The 18,404-nt window shown below is 36.4% G+C and overlaps 1 protein-coding gene across 2 annotated transcripts in view; it reads right to left on the bottom strand.

Moving 5' to 3' along the window:
- Positions 1 to 18,404, bottom strand: part of xirp2a (xin actin binding repeat containing 2a) — a 118,847-nt gene that overhangs the window by 16,820 nt on the left and 83,623 nt on the right. For both annotated transcript variants that reach the window (XM_061716163.1, XM_061716164.1), the window contains one exon: positions 2,074 to 2,214. In XM_061716163.1, coding sequence (XP_061572147.1) covers positions 2,074 to 2,214 — 141 coding nt within the window. The remainder of the gene's footprint in view (positions 1 to 2,073; positions 2,215 to 18,404) is intronic.

An 18,404-nucleotide genomic window follows, 5' to 3' on the forward strand; every position in this document is an offset into this window, starting at 1 on the left:
TTTTATAATCAAAGACAAAAGCATATTAGTTGTTGGTATGTGATGCTATCGAATTTCACAAATTTAACTGACCTGTATGAGCTAATGCTTTAGCAAACCTGAATGGGAGTTTCTGAAATAAAACCTTTAAATCAAATAAACATTTATATTTATGTTTAATAAGTTAGAAGGTATTTAGGTTTGTCCCAAATTACAGACATAACCTTTAAAATGGAGATAAGAGATTAGGAAATACACAAGTACTCGGAAGCTAACAGCCTGTTAGCTTTGTTATCGTCTGGCTTTTGCTATCGTTTTAGCTTTTACATAATTTTTAAAAACACAAAAACTGGTGCAATGAAAATCAATCAATCAAAGTTCAGTTACTTTAGTAAAAAGAAGCTGGAGAAACAACTGGCCTTCTCACAACTCCATTTTCTCCTTTAATCTACACAATAAAACTCCAGGAAGTCGTTGCTCTATATCCGTTCATCCATGCAATCATTTATTATACATGCTTCTTTCCTAATTCGGGCCATTTATTCATACGTGTCATTGTTTGCGCTTATGTTCTGGTGAAATATCGTCAGTCACCGCGGAACACGGAGAACAGATTTACCAGCCAGCCTTAATGAATTGCTTCAAGTGGTCTGATTTAAGTTACAAGTAAAACAAGGTAACTTGTGCTACTGGTTTAAAAAAAAAAAAAAAAACAGCCCTAAGGATACGTTTTTGCAGAGAGGATGGCTCCAGTGGAGACTCAGGGTTCAGTTGCAATGGGAAAATATCCCAAAATGCATTTTTTAATAACGAGGGGAAGCAATGATGGTGGGAAAAAGCTGAATCATCATTGCTTTTGATCAATATCATATTACTGTGTAGTCTTTCATAGTTTTAAGTTGTTTTTGGGCGAGAATGTTTTTCTTTTCCATCTAAATTTGTGTTTGATTTACCATATTTATCAAATATGTTCAAAAAACTGAAATATGTTTCCCTGTTCGAAACGTTCCAAGTTGAACTTTCTGCATGCAAATTCAAACTCCAAACTGAGCATACAGGGTCTCTGGGGTCTGAATGAGCCTTATGTATTTATTTATTCCATTGCTACATGGGTAAAAAACAAAAAACAAACCATGACCTGCTTTAGATCTACTAATACATTTAGTGACATTAGACGGAGCTACACTGTGTGATTAACATGTTTCCAGCGTTCTAAGCAAAGAAAACCACCCCCTCCCTTTACCTTCTATAGTTTACATACATTTAGTGTCAGAAGTACAGCCTGAGTGGAAATAGGCCCATGAATAATACATGCAGACATTCACTACATACTAGGGCTGTTCGATTAATCGATTTTAAATCGTAATCGCGATTATGTAATTAGAACGATGTTAAAACATGAAAATCGTAAAATCGATTTTTCACTTTTTTTTTTTTTTTTTTACCTTGTCTGCACACATATTAATGATTGATGGAAATACCTCTCAATACCTGCGACAAGTGCCCCATTGGAGAGGCTCTTTAGTGTAGGAGGGGGCGTTGTAACATGCCACCGGGCATCCCTCAAGCCTAACGCGGTAGACCGGCTCGTGTTCCTTGCAAAAAACTTGCAAATGTAATGACTGACATTACACACCTCTACCTCCTTCATGGGTTGCATTATTATTTAGCATGCAAAGACCCAGTTTAGTTTAATTAGAAAATGTCTTGTTTTATTTAATTGGAAATATAACTTACTGTATGTTTGCAAGTGCTGATTTGCTGATTTTTTTTCAGAGATAAAACTTTATATTTTTTTAAAAATTTTTCAACTTATTTTACAGAGTTTTGCACTTTATTCATTCATTTTTGGTTTAATAAGAGCAAAGTTTGCACTTAAAGCCCAATGGGGCAAATGTTCAATAAAAAAACAGCATATTTGAAATCATTTCTTTGCCTTTTGTCAATTCACAAAATAATCGTAATCGAAAATCGGATTTTGAGAGAAAAAAAATCGAGATTTTATTTTTGGGTAAAATCGAACAGCCCTACTACATACTAACTGCAGGAAAAAAAAAAAGGAAATGTGTCTCTTTATCGTGATTAGAGTCTCACCTGGACTGATCTCTTCTGGAGATGAAACTGGGTGACGCTGGAGTGAGAGGACGAGGAGGAGGCAAACTCCTGGCTCTCAAACTGTTTCTTCACGCTGGCGAGCCCACCGGGCAGAGAACACGCCTCCGAATCATCCATCATCTATCAGCAGGAAGCAGATAAAAGACAGAAAGTTGCACATAAAAACACACCTTTACACAAATTAGACACACCGTCAGCCGTATCCAGGAGATGGATACAACAATCTACTCAGCAGTGTTGCTATTCTTTTACATGAGATGCCAACACTACCATCCCTCTAACTTTATTGTTCTGTCAAGTGTCAAGAGACTGTATTACTTTATGTGAATCATACACCTTAAATTCTACCAGGAGGAGAAGAACACATTTTTTTGATAACACATCAGTGGACAAGTAATCTTTAAAACTTGGCAGTTCAATAGATACTTATCAACAACACACATAACTCTTTCCTAGGGCTAGGGAGCACCCAAACGTAGGAGATCCGGAGGGAGGAGTAAAGAACAGTCCTTTATTTTCAGTCAATGAAGCTAAACATCCAGAACGTTAAATGTAAAAATGAGAAGAATGAGAAGAACTAACCATCAACAAAACTAACCAGCATGGAAGAGATGACAAAAGACTGATGGACCCTGAAAAGCTAACGAGACACAGGTGTAGGAGATTGCCACAGGGAAAAACAGAGGAAGTCACGTCAAAGAAAGTTCTTTCAAAATAAAAGAGTAGATAAAGCTGAATACTAAACAGGAGTGTTGGTCACAAGCTGAGATTTAAATGTTTAATGTTCTGGATCTCTGGAAAAGCCACCTGAGACAACTTGTATTGTAATAGACGCTATTTAAATATTACTGAATTGAGTTGAAAAAGAACTAAAGAAGACTACTCAAAACTAAGACGGTGACGAGAAAAAAGGTTTTGCACCCTCTATTACCAAGAGGAACGTTGTCTCCAGCCGCAAGACTGTTTGAGACAATAATATATTTTGGTATTTTCCACAGGGTTTTGCTCCGAGCTTCAAAGAAACTGTCAATTACACAAACATATATTTATATAAATAAATAAATGAGAAATCAGACTTTTTTACTTCTTACTACTACTTCTTTGTGCTGATTTGTATAGATCAGGGGTCGGCAACCCGCGGCTCTAGAGCCGCCCTAGTGGCTCCTGGAGCTTTTTCAAAAATGTTTCACCTTTTTTTCCTTTTTTTCCCCTTTTTCTTCTTTTTTGCTTCTTTTTTTTCTTCCTTTTTTTCCTCTTTCTTTCTCTTTCTTTTCTCTTTTTCTTTCTTTTCTTGTTTTTTTTGCTTTTTTCTTCTTTTTTTCTTCCTTTTTTCTCTTTCTTTGTCTTTATTTTCTCTTTTTTTCTCTTTTTTTCCTTTTTTTTCTTTCTTTTCTTGTTTTTTTTTTCTTTTTTCTTTCTTTCCTTTATTCCACTTTTTTTTCTTCCTTTTTCCTTTCCTTTTTAATCTCGACATTTCGACTTTTTTCTCAACATTTCGACTTTTTTCTCGACATTTCCACTTTTTTCTCAACATTTGAACTTTTTTCTCGAGATTGTACTTCAACATTAATCTCAACATTTTGACTTTTTTCTCTAAATTTTGACTTTTTTCTCCACATTTTGACTTTTTTTCAACATTTCTCTTCTCACCATTTGTCTTCATTCTAAGGCTGATACAAGACCTTTCATTTTTTACGGCTCCAGACATATTAGTTTTTTCTGTTTTTGGTCCAATATGGCTCTTTCTACATTTTGGGTTGCCGACCCCTGGTATAGATACACAATGCATGCATTCCTGAATCTGTGACTCTTGCACCTTCGGCATTTCATGCAAACGGCTTGCACCACTGAAATTTGCAAGTTACTGCAGAAGGGCTTAGATCCGTGACATTTTATGACAGGGTACCGTGTTATCAATATTTTACTACTTCACAGTAGAAGAGCTTCACTGAGGATGAATGTCACCCACCTGCCGTCCAGAGGCACATTCCTATCCGAGCCACTTTCACTTGCTTTGCACGATAGTGAAAATACCCTTCGGTGCGGTACTGCTGCATGCATTTGTGCAGGGCGTTCCTGCACCCTGTCTCCCCCTGATGTGCAAACTGGCTGATGCAGCCCTGTAACTACGGATGGGGAATCAAGTTTGACCGCACTTTATCCCATTCCTCCGTTGTACTACAGCAGCTGAGCTCTTTCTGATTGAGCTTTCAGAATCATGTAAGCTCGAAACTTGAACGAGATAGGATTCAACAGATATAGAGAAGACACATAAGCTTCACCTGACATTGCTGCAGAAACACATTCTACATCATCTCAGCTGGTTAATGGTAAGAGAAAGAATACTTTATTCTTTATTAATATTTGTAAGAAATGTATCCATATCAAAAACCCTGCAAGTTCTATACAAAACATTATGTTACAGTTCAGAAAATCAGAGCTACAGCACAAGACATGCTCTCAGAGGTAATTTTTCACTGCCAAAAATAAAGACAAACTATGGTGAAAGAACAGTGATGTACAGAGCTACATCTGCATGGAACACACTTCCCAAACACTTTAAGCAAACTATTAACATAAAATAATTCAAACCGTTAGTAAAGAATTATCTCTTGAATAGATACATATAAAACTTATTTCATTATTATTAAATTAATAATGTAGATAGTATATGGATATGTGTACATACATACATACATACATACATACATACATATATATATATATATATATATATATATATATATATATATATATATATATATATATATATATATATATATATATGAATATTTATTAAAAATGGTTATATATATATATATATATAAATACATGAATATTTATTAAAAATGGTTATATATATATATATATATATATATATATATATAAATAAATAATAAGTAAATAAATAATATAAATACATGAATATTTATTAAAATGTTTTTTTTATATACCGGTATATATATATATATATATATATATATATATATATATATATAAAACCATTTTTAATAAATATTCATGTATTTATATATATATATATATATATATATATATATATATATATATATATATAAAAAAAATTATAAAAAAATAAATAAAAATACATGAATATTTATTAAAAATGGTTATTTAACTATGATAACTATGCATTGTTTGAATTTGTTGATGTTATAGATGTATGAATATATATTGTTTTTATTTATGTCTAAATGTTAAATGGAATGACTTATTTTTTCTTTATTTTCAGTTTTTCCTTTCTTTTTTTATATGCTACCTCTTTAGGTTTGCTTTTAATTTGTTGTTGTAATGTACTGTGTATTATGTGTCGGACTCCAGGAAAATAGCTGCAGTTTTGCTGTAGCTAAAGGGGATCCAAATAAAACTATAAACATCTCACTGCCTCTATATAAGGATTAATATGATGTAGGCAGAAATTGACTGCCGGCAGAAATAAAGGAGGAGGGATTATAAGCTTCTGAACAACAGATGTTATATTCAAGGATATGTTACTGTGAAGCAGCATCTCCGTGCCCCAAACCTTCAACGCTCACCCATCAGTTCTGTACATGACATTATCCGTTAAATTGTTCCCAAGCTGCAAACATGACACCTAAAACATTTATGGTTATTCCAGGAGATTTTTAACCAGTCCTCTTTGCTACCATCCTGACTTTCATCCTTTATTTTAATATTCTATTTTTTTTTCTCCATTCATAATTTATACTTTAGCAAATTATTATCCCCCCTCAGGGTCAATATATAATTATTCAAATTCAATTCAAAACATTATTATTCAATTTTGGGTAGTTATATCCAGAGAGTTATATGAAGAAAGAAAAAGTCTTTATATCTAATATGAATTGACAGTATGTAGGTTGTAACCTTGGAGTGAGTTACTTGGTCACAATTTTGCTTGAAATGTACTAATTAAACAGGAAATGACAGTAAAACTCAAACACAAAACACTCACAAATACATTAAATGTCCCTGAAATGATTTAAAAACATTTAAAAGTATTATTATAATAAACATTATTTGATTTTCTACATGTCATCCCACCAGGTTTCTATGAAATGCTATATTGTATTTTTGCTTTATTCTCAGCGGCTGTATTAAAATTTCCTTTGCCAATAATAAACATATCTCAATCCATTTCTACTCGTCATAATGAAATATTAGACTAGCGGGCCACGAAAACAAATCTTGATTATTCAATGACTTTTATCACCCACTGGTGACTTGTATAATACACACTGCTGAATGGATGAGTGAGTACTTTTGGAAACGGGTCCATAAAAAGTGGTCAGGTTTGCAGAGGATTTCAGCACAATACTGACGTGTGAGTCAGCAGATCTGGCACTCAGTCGGACCATTTCATTTCTCACAGCAAATCTTCTCTCTACTCACCTTTAGCCTGTCACTTCCAACCCCAGTTTTGATTGTTTGGGCCTAGTTTTTGCTGAATAATGCTCATGCATTCGCCATAAAATTGCACACCCATCCAACTATGCAAAAGTCCAAAATTCCTTCAAATTCAACACTGTGAAATTTGTTATTGAAAAAAAACAAAAAAAAACATGTGCACTGTTCTAAATTATTGATTGATACCTTTTTTGTAGGTGAGTCATTCTATAATTAGGGGTACATTTCATATCAACCAAAAGTGACAAAATCAGTTTTCTTTTTTGATAAAAAATCTAGTTGTTTCCATAATATACACCCTAAATGTGCTAAATTCGATAATTGCCAAGCTTAAACTCTAATTACAGTTACAGTGTTACAGTTGGTGGGTAACACAGTTGACAGGTAACACAGTTGACATTTCGGCCATTTTAGTGCATTTTGTGCTAACTACAGCTGATTTATAGGGGTTTTTTCAATGGGTAACACAGTTGACAGAGATTTCTCGGACACACACAAAGTGGATGATTTAATGTACATGCATGAACCAAATAGTTTTTAAAACACCTTTCTAATATTTTAATGATTATTTTGAACAAATAATTATGGAAATTAAATACAAAAAAATGTATTTTAGTGTTAATCTGAAGAGCAAAACCTGACATTTAGCAAATCGGACAGCACAAAAACAACAAAATCCAGTATAGAATAAGCATTTTTTGAAAAATAAATGATGGAATCTGTTGACTTTTTTGTATTAAATGAAAGAGAAATGTGCCCTGATATAAAGTTGATCATTGCTTTAAGTAAATATTTAGTAAAATTGATAAATACAGCCCATGGACATGACATGTACCCCTAATTATAGAATGACTCACGTACCTGTGTTGCTGATTGATGAACGAGAGATGCTAGCTGGATTATTTAAGCACGTTGCCTCTTCAATGTGGACATGCAACAGCAGTTAAGGGTGGAAAGCAAATCTGTACAAATTAAACCACAGATGTACACACATTCCCTTCTCTGCTGTCAGTAGTCGCCACATGGGGTTTGACAGTGAAGATCAACTTAGGTTGAAAGGGTGGGGGTGGGGGGGTGCAGCAAAGCCACATCGACAATCCCTAAAGTGAAGAGCAAGAGGATCATTCAGTGACTACGTTTACATGCAGTTAATAACCCCTTTCTAACCGGAATATTAGCAATAACCCGCACGGCCATGTAAACACCAATAACCCCTTTGAATAACCGGAATTTGCTCATATTCCGTTTTTTTAAAAACCCGAAAATGACCCCTGGGTTACTCCTTTTCTACCCCGAATATTTGGTCATGTATACGGGTCAATGACGTGACGCCTATATTTTCCGAAAAAAAAATGTTTTTTTTCAATGCAAAAAAGGTTTAAATGGATAAAAAATACCATATATATGACCTACCTGTCCCACATATGGACTCACTTGAATTTGACAAAAAATACTAGTTATTTGGGATTTTGTTGTTTTTTTAAGCGTCAAAATGTCACGTGGTGCGACCATGACTCTTGTTTTGAAAACTTTTTTGAAATCACTCTTAATGTATTTAAATCAATATTCTGCCCTATCTGGCATGATTTCCCAAATGTCTTGTAGTGTATAAGATTTATACACATTTATATTTATATTTCCATCATAATATACAAAGTTTGACTGATGTCCATTTTATGAAATATCATGTGACGCGACCATTAAAATAACACTGAAAACTTGTAAAAAAAAAAAAAGATGTCAAGATGTTAAGGAAATTAATTTATTTTAATATGAATCATGGTTGCATCACATTACTTTTTTTAAGGCTAGTGCCAATTCATCTTGACAAAAATCACTTAATTTAAAAGTTTTATATGAATTTATGTGTACACAACATTCTTAATGTTTGAACTACTGCAATAGATATTCTTTTTTTTATTATTTTAAAATTGACCTGTTGAAAATCCTTATTCGTCATTGACCCATATGCATAACGGGATATCCCCATCTAAAGGAACAGGAATTTGTTTTCTGCGCATGTTCTTTTTAGCAAGGAATCTTGGTCTTTTGAGTCCAGGAAGTACTTGCGTCATGACGTTCTACGTGCGTCGCTGGTTTGATCCAGATATCCCAAATGATTACAATTACCATGTATACAGGGATAACCCTGTTTGCTCACGCACGGAAACAGATTATTCTGAATGTTTCAGTAACCGGAATATTGACCTTAACACGAATTTTGACTGCATGTAAACGTAGTCAGTGAGTTCTGGCAGGAGCTGCTGTTGTCAACAATAGTGTTTTATTAAAGAACAGTATTCAGTATAGTTATGTATCAAATCCATCTATGAAATGCAAAGTCACTTGAAGCAATGCTTTTAAGTGAGATTAGTATGGTTAAAAAGAACTATATTATGTTAACATCACTTCCCATCTGCAAAGTATGCTCTCAAATGGCTTTCTGCAAAGATGTATGAGCAGCTAACAGTTCATGGACTGAAAATCCCCATCACCAAGCTATTTGAGTTATTTCACACTGAGTGTGTAAGTGCAGTAAAGACACAACTATTCTCTCTCGTCATGCAGAAGGATTCTACAGAGTGGTAGTTCATTCCTTAATGAACATCCCAGCAGTGCCAATGAATATTGCACACACGAATACATGTGAAGAAGACAGCAAAGCCTCTTTCGCTTCCAGCTTTTGAGATGATAAAAAGTAATATCGCTCTTATCAGGTTTTTAAATTAAACAAATAGTTGCTTAGATGAACAACAATAGGTGTTGCTAATCAAATGCAATTGGTTGATTGATCCGCAGGTGTGGGCACCTCTATGCATGCAGTTTGGTGGTGTGGAGCATTCAGGTGCGTGGCGACACACCTGAATGAAGGGAAGGCAAGGGAAAACAATTTTATTTGTACAGCACATTTCAGCAAGGCAATTCAGGCTGCTTTACAAGATGGAAACACAAAGAGTAAAAATAAAGATTATGAGTCATTAGTGGTTTCTAGCTGCGATAACTGTAGCCATGAGCTGAATCTTAAATGTTTTCTTTTGGTCCAAAAACAACTACTTTAGTTTAGATTTTATTCAACTGTTTTCATTCATACACATCCACTCATCGATTTGCTCTTGTATGGGCTCATTCTTATGGAGGATTTTTTGTGCCAAAATTAAATAAATAAATACATCATTAATTAATTAAAATGGGAATTAAATATATCATTAATTAATTAAAATTAGAATTAAATATGTCATTATAATTAAAATACAATTCATTTTAAGTAAACAAATATATTTATTATTTCAGCATTTAATTAATTAATGACACATTTAATTAATGATTTTGTGTCGTGTGTGAATCATGAAATGTAAAACTGCATTTAATTAATTAATGACACATTTAATTAATTATTTCGTGTTGCTGTGTGTGAATCATGAAATGTAAAACTGTCAGTTTCACTCGTCAAACTCAGTTACTTAAAATGAATTGTATTTGAATTAATTAATGACATATTTAATTCTAATTTGAATTAATTAATGACATGTTTAATTAATTAATTATATATTTCATTCACATTTTAATTAATTAATGATGTATTTATTTATTTAATTTTGGCACAAAAAATCCTCCATACATTCTCAACCGGTGACATGGTAATGTAAAGGTGTGTGCATAGTTCTGGTAATTTATCTAGCTGTTTCTTACAATCTGAGCAACTTGAAGCATGTAAATGTTAAATGGGAAGGGTCCCAGGATGGATCCTTGGGGAACTCCAGATGGTAACTTTTGACAGTTCCAATGTAAAGTTATTTATTGACAGAAAGTAGTTCATGTCGTTTAAGTAAGACTCAAATCAGTCAATTGCTGTGTCAGAAAGTATGTCCCAATACTCCAGCCGCTTAGTAACATACAATGGTGTCAAATGCTGTTCTGAGGTCCAATAGTACCAGCACCGTGGTTCTTCTACAGTCCGCGTTTGTGGATGTCGTTAACACCTTGACAAGGACAGTGTCAGTTCTGTGGTGGGCATTCAAAGTGGTTGCGTCAGAGTTAAGATGGCAAATATATCAGCAATCATCTTAGGGGGCGAATATTCTTGCTGTTCAGAACGCGTAAGCATCATGGCCGCCACGCGTATCCTGCGTTCGTTTGACGCGTCGACATGCACATTCTCCAAAAGACACTGAACGCGTACGCGGCCTGCAGTTCTTGCTCTGGCCGCGAGTCCGAGCACCAGCTGACCACAAGCGACTTGAGGCTGAGCAGCTGTTATCCTCACATTTATGATGTGACATTGCCGCCGCACAGAGACAAACATGCGTGTCAAAACAGCGGCGGCAGATCAACACAGTCCTGGTGCAGATAGTCATGCTCGTGGGAAGATGCAGCGGTGATGGTGCTGGTGGCTGTTTTACCCACCGATCATCAAACGTGTGAGCAGCAGAGGTGTCAAGTAACAAAGTACAAATACTTCGTTACCTTACTTAAGTAGAAATTTGGGTTATCTATACTTCACTGGAGTAATTATTTTTCAGACGACTTTTTACTTTTACTCCTTACATTTTCACACAATTATCTGTACTTTTTACTCCTTACATTTTAAAAACAGCCTCGTTACTCTATTTCATTTCAGCCTTTAAAAAAAACTATCCAGTTAAATTGCTCCATCCGGATAGAGTGAATTTGGTTGTGGTTGTTTCAGATGTTCTTGTCCAGTTTTGTTCTTACATCCGTTCCCTCAGATTCCTGCAACTAAACTTGGATGTACATTCCAATAAAGGTTAGGATAAATGATAACATGCCTCTGAAGTTTGACTTTTTGCACCATTACAATACTTATAGGCAACTAGTCATCATATCTCCTGCTCTCTGAAACACATGTTAATGCTCAATAGTACACATATATGCTTCTTTAATATATTTGCATTATACTAAGATGCATTCATTTTCAATGGCTTTTGTCCTTAATGGCTTTTTTCTCCCTTACATTACTTTTACTTTTATACTTTAAGTAGTTTTGAAACCAGTACTTTTATACTTTTACTTGAGTAAAAAACTTGAGTTGATACTTCAACTTCTACAGGAGTATTTTTAAACTCTAGTATCTATACTTCTACCTGAGTAATGAATGTGAATACTTTTGACACCTCTGGTGAGCAGGATACAGAGGTTCTGCAGTCATTGCTCGACCGACACTGACTTTGCTCCAGATATTTCAGTACATTAATCTCCTGACGACACGCGCGTGCTGCTCCACCTGGCTGTGCAGCTCGACAACTCGTCCCCGCCAGGTAGCGCGGGATGACAGCCAGCTCTCTGCTGCGATCTCGGACTCGCCGTGTCTGGATTTGAGCTGAATTAGCGGGACAATCCCATGTAACAAGTCATCAAACGAAACTGTTTCTCATCATCATCAGCTGCATCGGCAAGACGAACGAGCTCTCCAGTCTCCCGACGGTTCTGGTTGAACGGCCCGACAAACCATCTCCGATGTTTTCTTTACCGAGATCACAAGAAAATCAGAGCAGTGATCTCCTCTTCATCTGTGTTGATGTCTTGTTTATTTATCGTTGTTCCACCAGCTGGTTTATTAAACTACTAGCAAATATGTTATTACTTTTCTAACTCTGGCTCTGCTTACTGCCAACCAATCGGTTACAGCCGGTACGACGTTCTCCTCACGTGCTACGCGAGCGACGTTGCAGTTGGTTGTGAACACAAACGGACGCGAATGCAGACTCACACAGCACGTATATCCCCCCCTTAGAGAAGCACCTGTTGCTGCCCTCCAATCTGGGAATGCTTGTAAGACCAGATACAAACGATTTGGAGTCCAGTGTACAATAAGGAAGATTATTTGCGAGAAGGAATATATTTAATAAAAGTCGGCAATGTCCCCAGGAGTGGACAAAGCGACTTTGTAAGAGAACAGTAAGTCCAAATGTCACCACACAAATGTAATAAACTGATTACATCATTTAGAAAATGATTAATTATCTTTAATTATTGTTCCTTAAGGTGGTTCCACAAGCTGTTGAATTATGGGTTATACTTAGAATTTTTTCTGATTTCTTTTGCATTTTGGCTTATTTTTCAATAACTAAGTACTGGAAAATTGAAACTTTTCTAATTTGTCATATGGCCTCCACAGCATTTATTAATCCCCAAAAGAAATGTTCCACAGAATTATGCATTTCATACTTTTTGTCACAACAAAAGAAAAATGAAACTCTTTTTTCATGGCTTGGGGATAACGGCACCTTTTTACATGTTCACTGAAACTATTGTAGATGGTGTTGTGCAACGAAAAAGAAAGAAATTATGACTGATTTTGTTCACAGAGTCTTGGAACTCATGAAAATATTTCATGGACATGCTAACAAGGTTTCAAACGTATATTATTATATATTTTCAAACTCATAATCCCAAAGCCAGCTTCCTTCCACATGTTTCCCCACTTGCCGATAATGTTAAATGACTTTCCTGCAACTTGCTTCCCTGAAGCCTCATTCAATCAAAAACAGATACCATTTAAATGCCCTCAAGTTCATGGTTTGTGCTGTGACTATAAAGCAGAGTTTAGATGGGAAGAGCACATATTTACTATGAAGTGGAGCTTCGTTTTAGAAACTAAATGGGTTTACTGTAATGGCCTTGGCTGACAAACAACTCACACAGTCGAATTACTGCATTTATAAAGTGTGCACAAGCTCTGCAATGCCACATGGGCCGTTTTGTTCTTGGTGATGAATCCTGGTCGAGGATAATGAGAAATTTTATTTTCTTCAATTTCAAGATCAATTAAAGAAGGAATAATGTTTCAAGCCCTGCTGATTCAGGCTTTCAAAATACACATTAATTCCAATCACGGAGTAGGTTTAAATGTCTCTGACGTGGCAGCTAATTATTTTGTGTGCCACCACTTATATCGTGGCATATCTGTATACAGGTTCTTTATTTTAGGCCTAAACAATGTGTTTCCCTTAATTAATATAGATGAATAAATGATCTGAAAAGCAAACACAAATGTGCATAGCAGGTAGGAAGAAAACCAATAACAGTGATCTTACGATTTCTGGATTAAACCGACAGTGTATATATTGAGAAGGATGAAAATAGTATTCAAAATTATGTTCTATGCTGTATATTCATGAACAATTTCATGAAAAGCAAATTTGTTCAGCTTCTTGTGTGAATGGTTTATAAAATGAGGGCTTTTGTAAAACTCTCACAAAAAAAACCCTATGAGAATAAAATCTTGCTTTTTTAATTGCTGTTTTAGGATATTTTTCCGTAAAATGAGCCTATTGAAAGATGTTTCACATTTCTAACAAGTAAAAGATGCATTAGTTCTGTTATTTATCCAAGTAGCAGACTGATGTGGGGCTAAATCTGGGCCATTTTTGGCACATATGGCTCAGTTTAAGCACTGTATGTTGGCCAAAGCGCAGATACAATTATGAGCTGGACAGAACAGGGGTTGTGCTTTGTGTTTTGTTGGGCAAATGTAGCAGAAAGGGTTGTGAGGACCCAAAGGTCAAAAGAAAAAATGTTAATGTAAAGTAAAATAAAGCTTTGGACCATATTTTTTTATACATGGCTCAGTCTAAGCTGTTGTTTTTTTTTGTTATTGATCTGCTTGATTGTCTTATGCAAAAATTGAAAAACAAAAGTTTCAAAAAAAAAAACCCACAAGCGGTCAAGATGAAATAAAGAAAACAGCAGATCTGGGCCATGTTTGGACCAAAATGTCTTAGTTATCTGGATAAGGGCGAGGGTGATTTAGAAGGAATGATCTGAATGCAGGGCCGCCGCAAGGGGTGTGCGAACCGTGCGACCGCACGGGGCCTTGCGCCCCAAGGGGCCTCGCGCTATGGGCCGTTTTTTTTCAAAAACGTTTTTTTCAATTTTTTTTTTTTTTTTTTTTCACGTTCCATTACAGACCTAAATGTGTACTAGTCTGTGCACATCAATAAATATATGTGCAATGATGCGTGTGTCTGTTGTTCAATACAACTGATCAGACCAAGCGCAGACACAAGCTGCTCTGATCCAGACGGTGGAGTTGGAACAAACTGTCACACAATGTCGAGAGAACGAGACAGATTCAGAAAATTTCCATCAGGGGATGAAAAAAGAAAAAAACTAAAGAAAATGGAAGAGTTTAATGCCTCTCTGAAAGGCTCGTTTGATAAATTTGTTACAAAAATCACCGATCCGACCGGGTCTCAAGCAGCCGCGGAGCCCCGCGTCGAGGCAAGAGATGATGATGAGGCAGGGGAAGGTATCCAGTATTTTGCTAATTGGAGAGTTAAATTTGCACATATAGACACTCCATCCGACCCGAAAAACCCAAAACCCGAAGGCCCCTCCCCGCCATTTCGCACAGGGCCTCGCAAATCTCCCAGGCGGCTCTGTCTGAATGATAAGGTTTAGAAGAAACAGTTGTCATTGAGGAGATTGTAGACTTATAGAAAACTACAGAGAAAAGAAGCTTGTCGTGGGAGACTTTTCTTGTGTCACCTGACCTCATTAGATGGTCAACGGCAGTGCGACTTGGCTGACATTTAACAAAGTGTGCAACCATCCTTGACCAGTTATGTCTTCCTGTCCTCAATCACCTCGCATTAAGATGATGAAAAGAAAGCAAGCTGTCCTTGGGGACGGATGAGCCGAGGACAATTTACGCAAAACCACGGCATCCAAAGTGGCTTGCATGGCCTTCACTGCCTTTGTAATAATAAAGATTAAATAAATAGCTGTGGGCGACAAAAAAGGTCCACAGTACGAGTTACAAGTCTTGCATCTCACTTTCCACATCAAAGTCACGATTATTAAGGCTCAACTTTGTTGGACAGGTCATGCGATTTGGGTGGACGGTTCATGGCACAGCAGCTACTCAGGGCCACAGAAACCCTGTGTGCAGCAGGACACTACAAGCGCTAGCTAAAACACGATGCTCCACCATTATAACCTGAAACCAGGGCTCAGGTTGGCCTCAGTGTTGTGCAAGTTCATACTTCTCATGAACTAGTTCAAAGTTCAGTTCACATAGTTTAAAAATGAACAGTTTGCATTCGTAGTTCACCTTTTCACTTTGAACTAGTTCAAATTCAGTTAATTTCAATATTTTTAGGTGAGAAGTACGAATGAAACGCCACCCTATGCTAAAACTTTTCACTGTATATAATCATGTCCTACTGGCTTCTCAACTTTCCTCAGAGGCTGTAAATCTCCAACAATGTAGTCCATTATCAGTGTATCTACCTGTTGCAGGTAAATCAACCCCCTGAAGGTGCAGCAGTGGGACTGGGGTGGTTTGGGGCTGTTGGGTCTTCTTGGTCTTTCCTGATAACTTTGTTTGATTATCAAGGACTTGCAGATATTTTCTCACACAGGACAGATGCTTTAACTCCACATGATGTTTCAAAAGTGAAGTTGACGAGGCAGACACTCGGACTTGTTTTCTCAGCACAGGTGGACATAATTTGCACAGAAATGTTAGATTTTTACCGTCGGACTCTTTGGGAGACGATGTGTAAAATTCCTGCAGATAATGATAAGCGGATCATCTGATGGATCATCTGACGGCTCGCTGACGCTGCGTCCACAACGTCTCTCTCTTCACTGGTCATGTAAAGACTGCACCGGGCTCGGGCCGCCGTTGCCATGGAGCTGGTGCCCGTTGCTATGCTAGTGTGTGCACTGCATTGTGGGTAATGTAGTGTGAAGTCGTCGTCTTGTCGAGTATTTTAAATGTGGTGAAATGTATTCTGTAATAATTGGACCTAAACAGTGAAGCTGAAACTCACATAATCTGAGCAGTTCAAATTCCAGTTCGTGATCTGCAGAATGAACAAGTTCAAGTTCTTAATTTGCAAATATATTGTGTTCAGTTCAATGTTCTCACAGAAATGAACGTGTTCAATGAATCTGTTCATTTGAACTCGTTCATGCACAACACTGGTTGGCCTGCAGTTGTGAAAGAGGTTTTCAACAAGTCGGAGGTCGTGAGATGTTGAGGGTCATCATGTCTGCCAGACATCACTGGAGGGCCTCTGCTCCACAGACCACATCCCCTCCTGTATCCTCGCTGTCCAAGATTGTGAGCCAGGATAACCGGCCTCTCGTCACCAATAACACTCATTTGTCAAGTCTGCATGAGTAACTACTTCTTCGGACGGATGGTTAATAAATCAACCACTCCTGGCACTCCTTTTTAGTCCAGACTGTGTAACAAGCCATGAAGGTTGAAAACTGCTCATTTTTCCTTGTAAGGATGTCCTGTACTTAACACAGACTGATTAGTTTTATGATAAGTAATCAACAACACACCATAGCTGTGTGGCATTTTCTTGGAAATATCAGTTTATATGCAAATATTTACAAGGCCATTTGAAAGGTTTCCAGAAATTTGAGAATGTGTATTTTTTATTTTTTTAGCTCCATGGATCCCTCAGAGGTGTGCAAATTAAATTACATCAAAATTGCTCTGAAAAAACAATATTGACATTAGTGTTTGTACCAACTCTACGTGTGATTTATGGCAAACTGCAGCCCTTTATGAAGTAAAAGCTGGAGAGCTCCTCAGGAGTCTGATTTTCCTCTCCTGTGGTCAGTCTCGTAACATACTCAGTGCGTTTACATGGGAATTTTAATTCCTCTTTAATTCAGAATTAAAATTAAATCCGATTTAAAATTATTAGAAATTACCATGTAAACACCTAGTTCCGAATGAAAATGGCCATTCCGAATTAAAGTAAGTGGGTGGTTTATTCTGATTTTAAATCCGAATAGAATAATTCTGCGATCATGTATACATTCATTCTACATGAAATTAATTCCGGTCTTTCTGCGCTGCTCGTTCCCTTGCCCGTCTGTCGCGATGACGCTTTTAGTCCACGCTGGGCTTGTTTTTGAAAAACAAATAACGAAAGAAAAATAATGAAAAATAAAATAACGAAAGAAAATCATCGACATGATGTTGTCGTGCTGCTGCTTCAAAAATAAAATCAAAACAAATCCAAAAAGGATGCTAATAATGTGGTCCTCCATGTTGTTGCTAATCGAGTAAGTTTGTTTTCTTCCGATAGACGTAAATACGTAAAGACGTCCCCCCTCCCTATCCAATCAGAACCTTCCCAACCCCCAGACCTTAAGCGGAATTGGATAAAGCCGATCAAACGTATTTTCCATGTAAACCTCAATTCAGAATTACTATTTCCATGTAAACTCAAAGGAAAATAGTTTAATTCTGAATTATTTAATTGGGAATAATTAATTCAGAATTGAAAAACATCATGTAACCGTGGCCAGTAAGGACTTGTGGGGGAAGTTAAACTGTCAAAACCCGTCTAATAATTTCTCCAGTGTACATAGCCTTGATAAAGCCTGAGCTTTAATGTCCATTTCTTGATATTTTATTAATGTTCTTAGAGGCTACCAATAAGAACGTGTTTTTTTTAAACAATGCTCACCAATCAATCCACACCTTTGAGAATATTGACATACAGATATTTTGTTTTCAACATCCATTTAGTTGGATTTGTACTTTAGTTGGGCCCCAGAAATCTGCTGGGTGGCTTGCAATGGAGAATTAATTTTCTAGGTAAAGACCCCCTATCCAAACAGAACCTTCCCAACCCCCAGACCTTAAGAGGAATTGGATGAAGCCGATCAAACGTGTTTCCTATGTAAACCTCGGAATTCGGAATTACTTCGGAATTACTATTTCCATGTAAATTCGAAGGAAAATAGTTTAATTCTGAATGATTTAATTAATAATTAATTCTGAATTAAAAAACATCATGTAACCGTGGCCACTGAGGAATAATCCTATCATCCAACAAGCCCCATGTACATTCAGAGGTCAGTGCCACCTCCCCTAGGTATGTCTGCCG

Source organism: Cololabis saira, chromosome 24, assembly GCF_033807715.1.
Source record: "Cololabis saira isolate AMF1-May2022 chromosome 24, fColSai1.1, whole genome shotgun sequence".
NCBI lineage: Eukaryota > Metazoa > Chordata > Actinopteri > Beloniformes > Belonidae > Cololabis > Cololabis saira.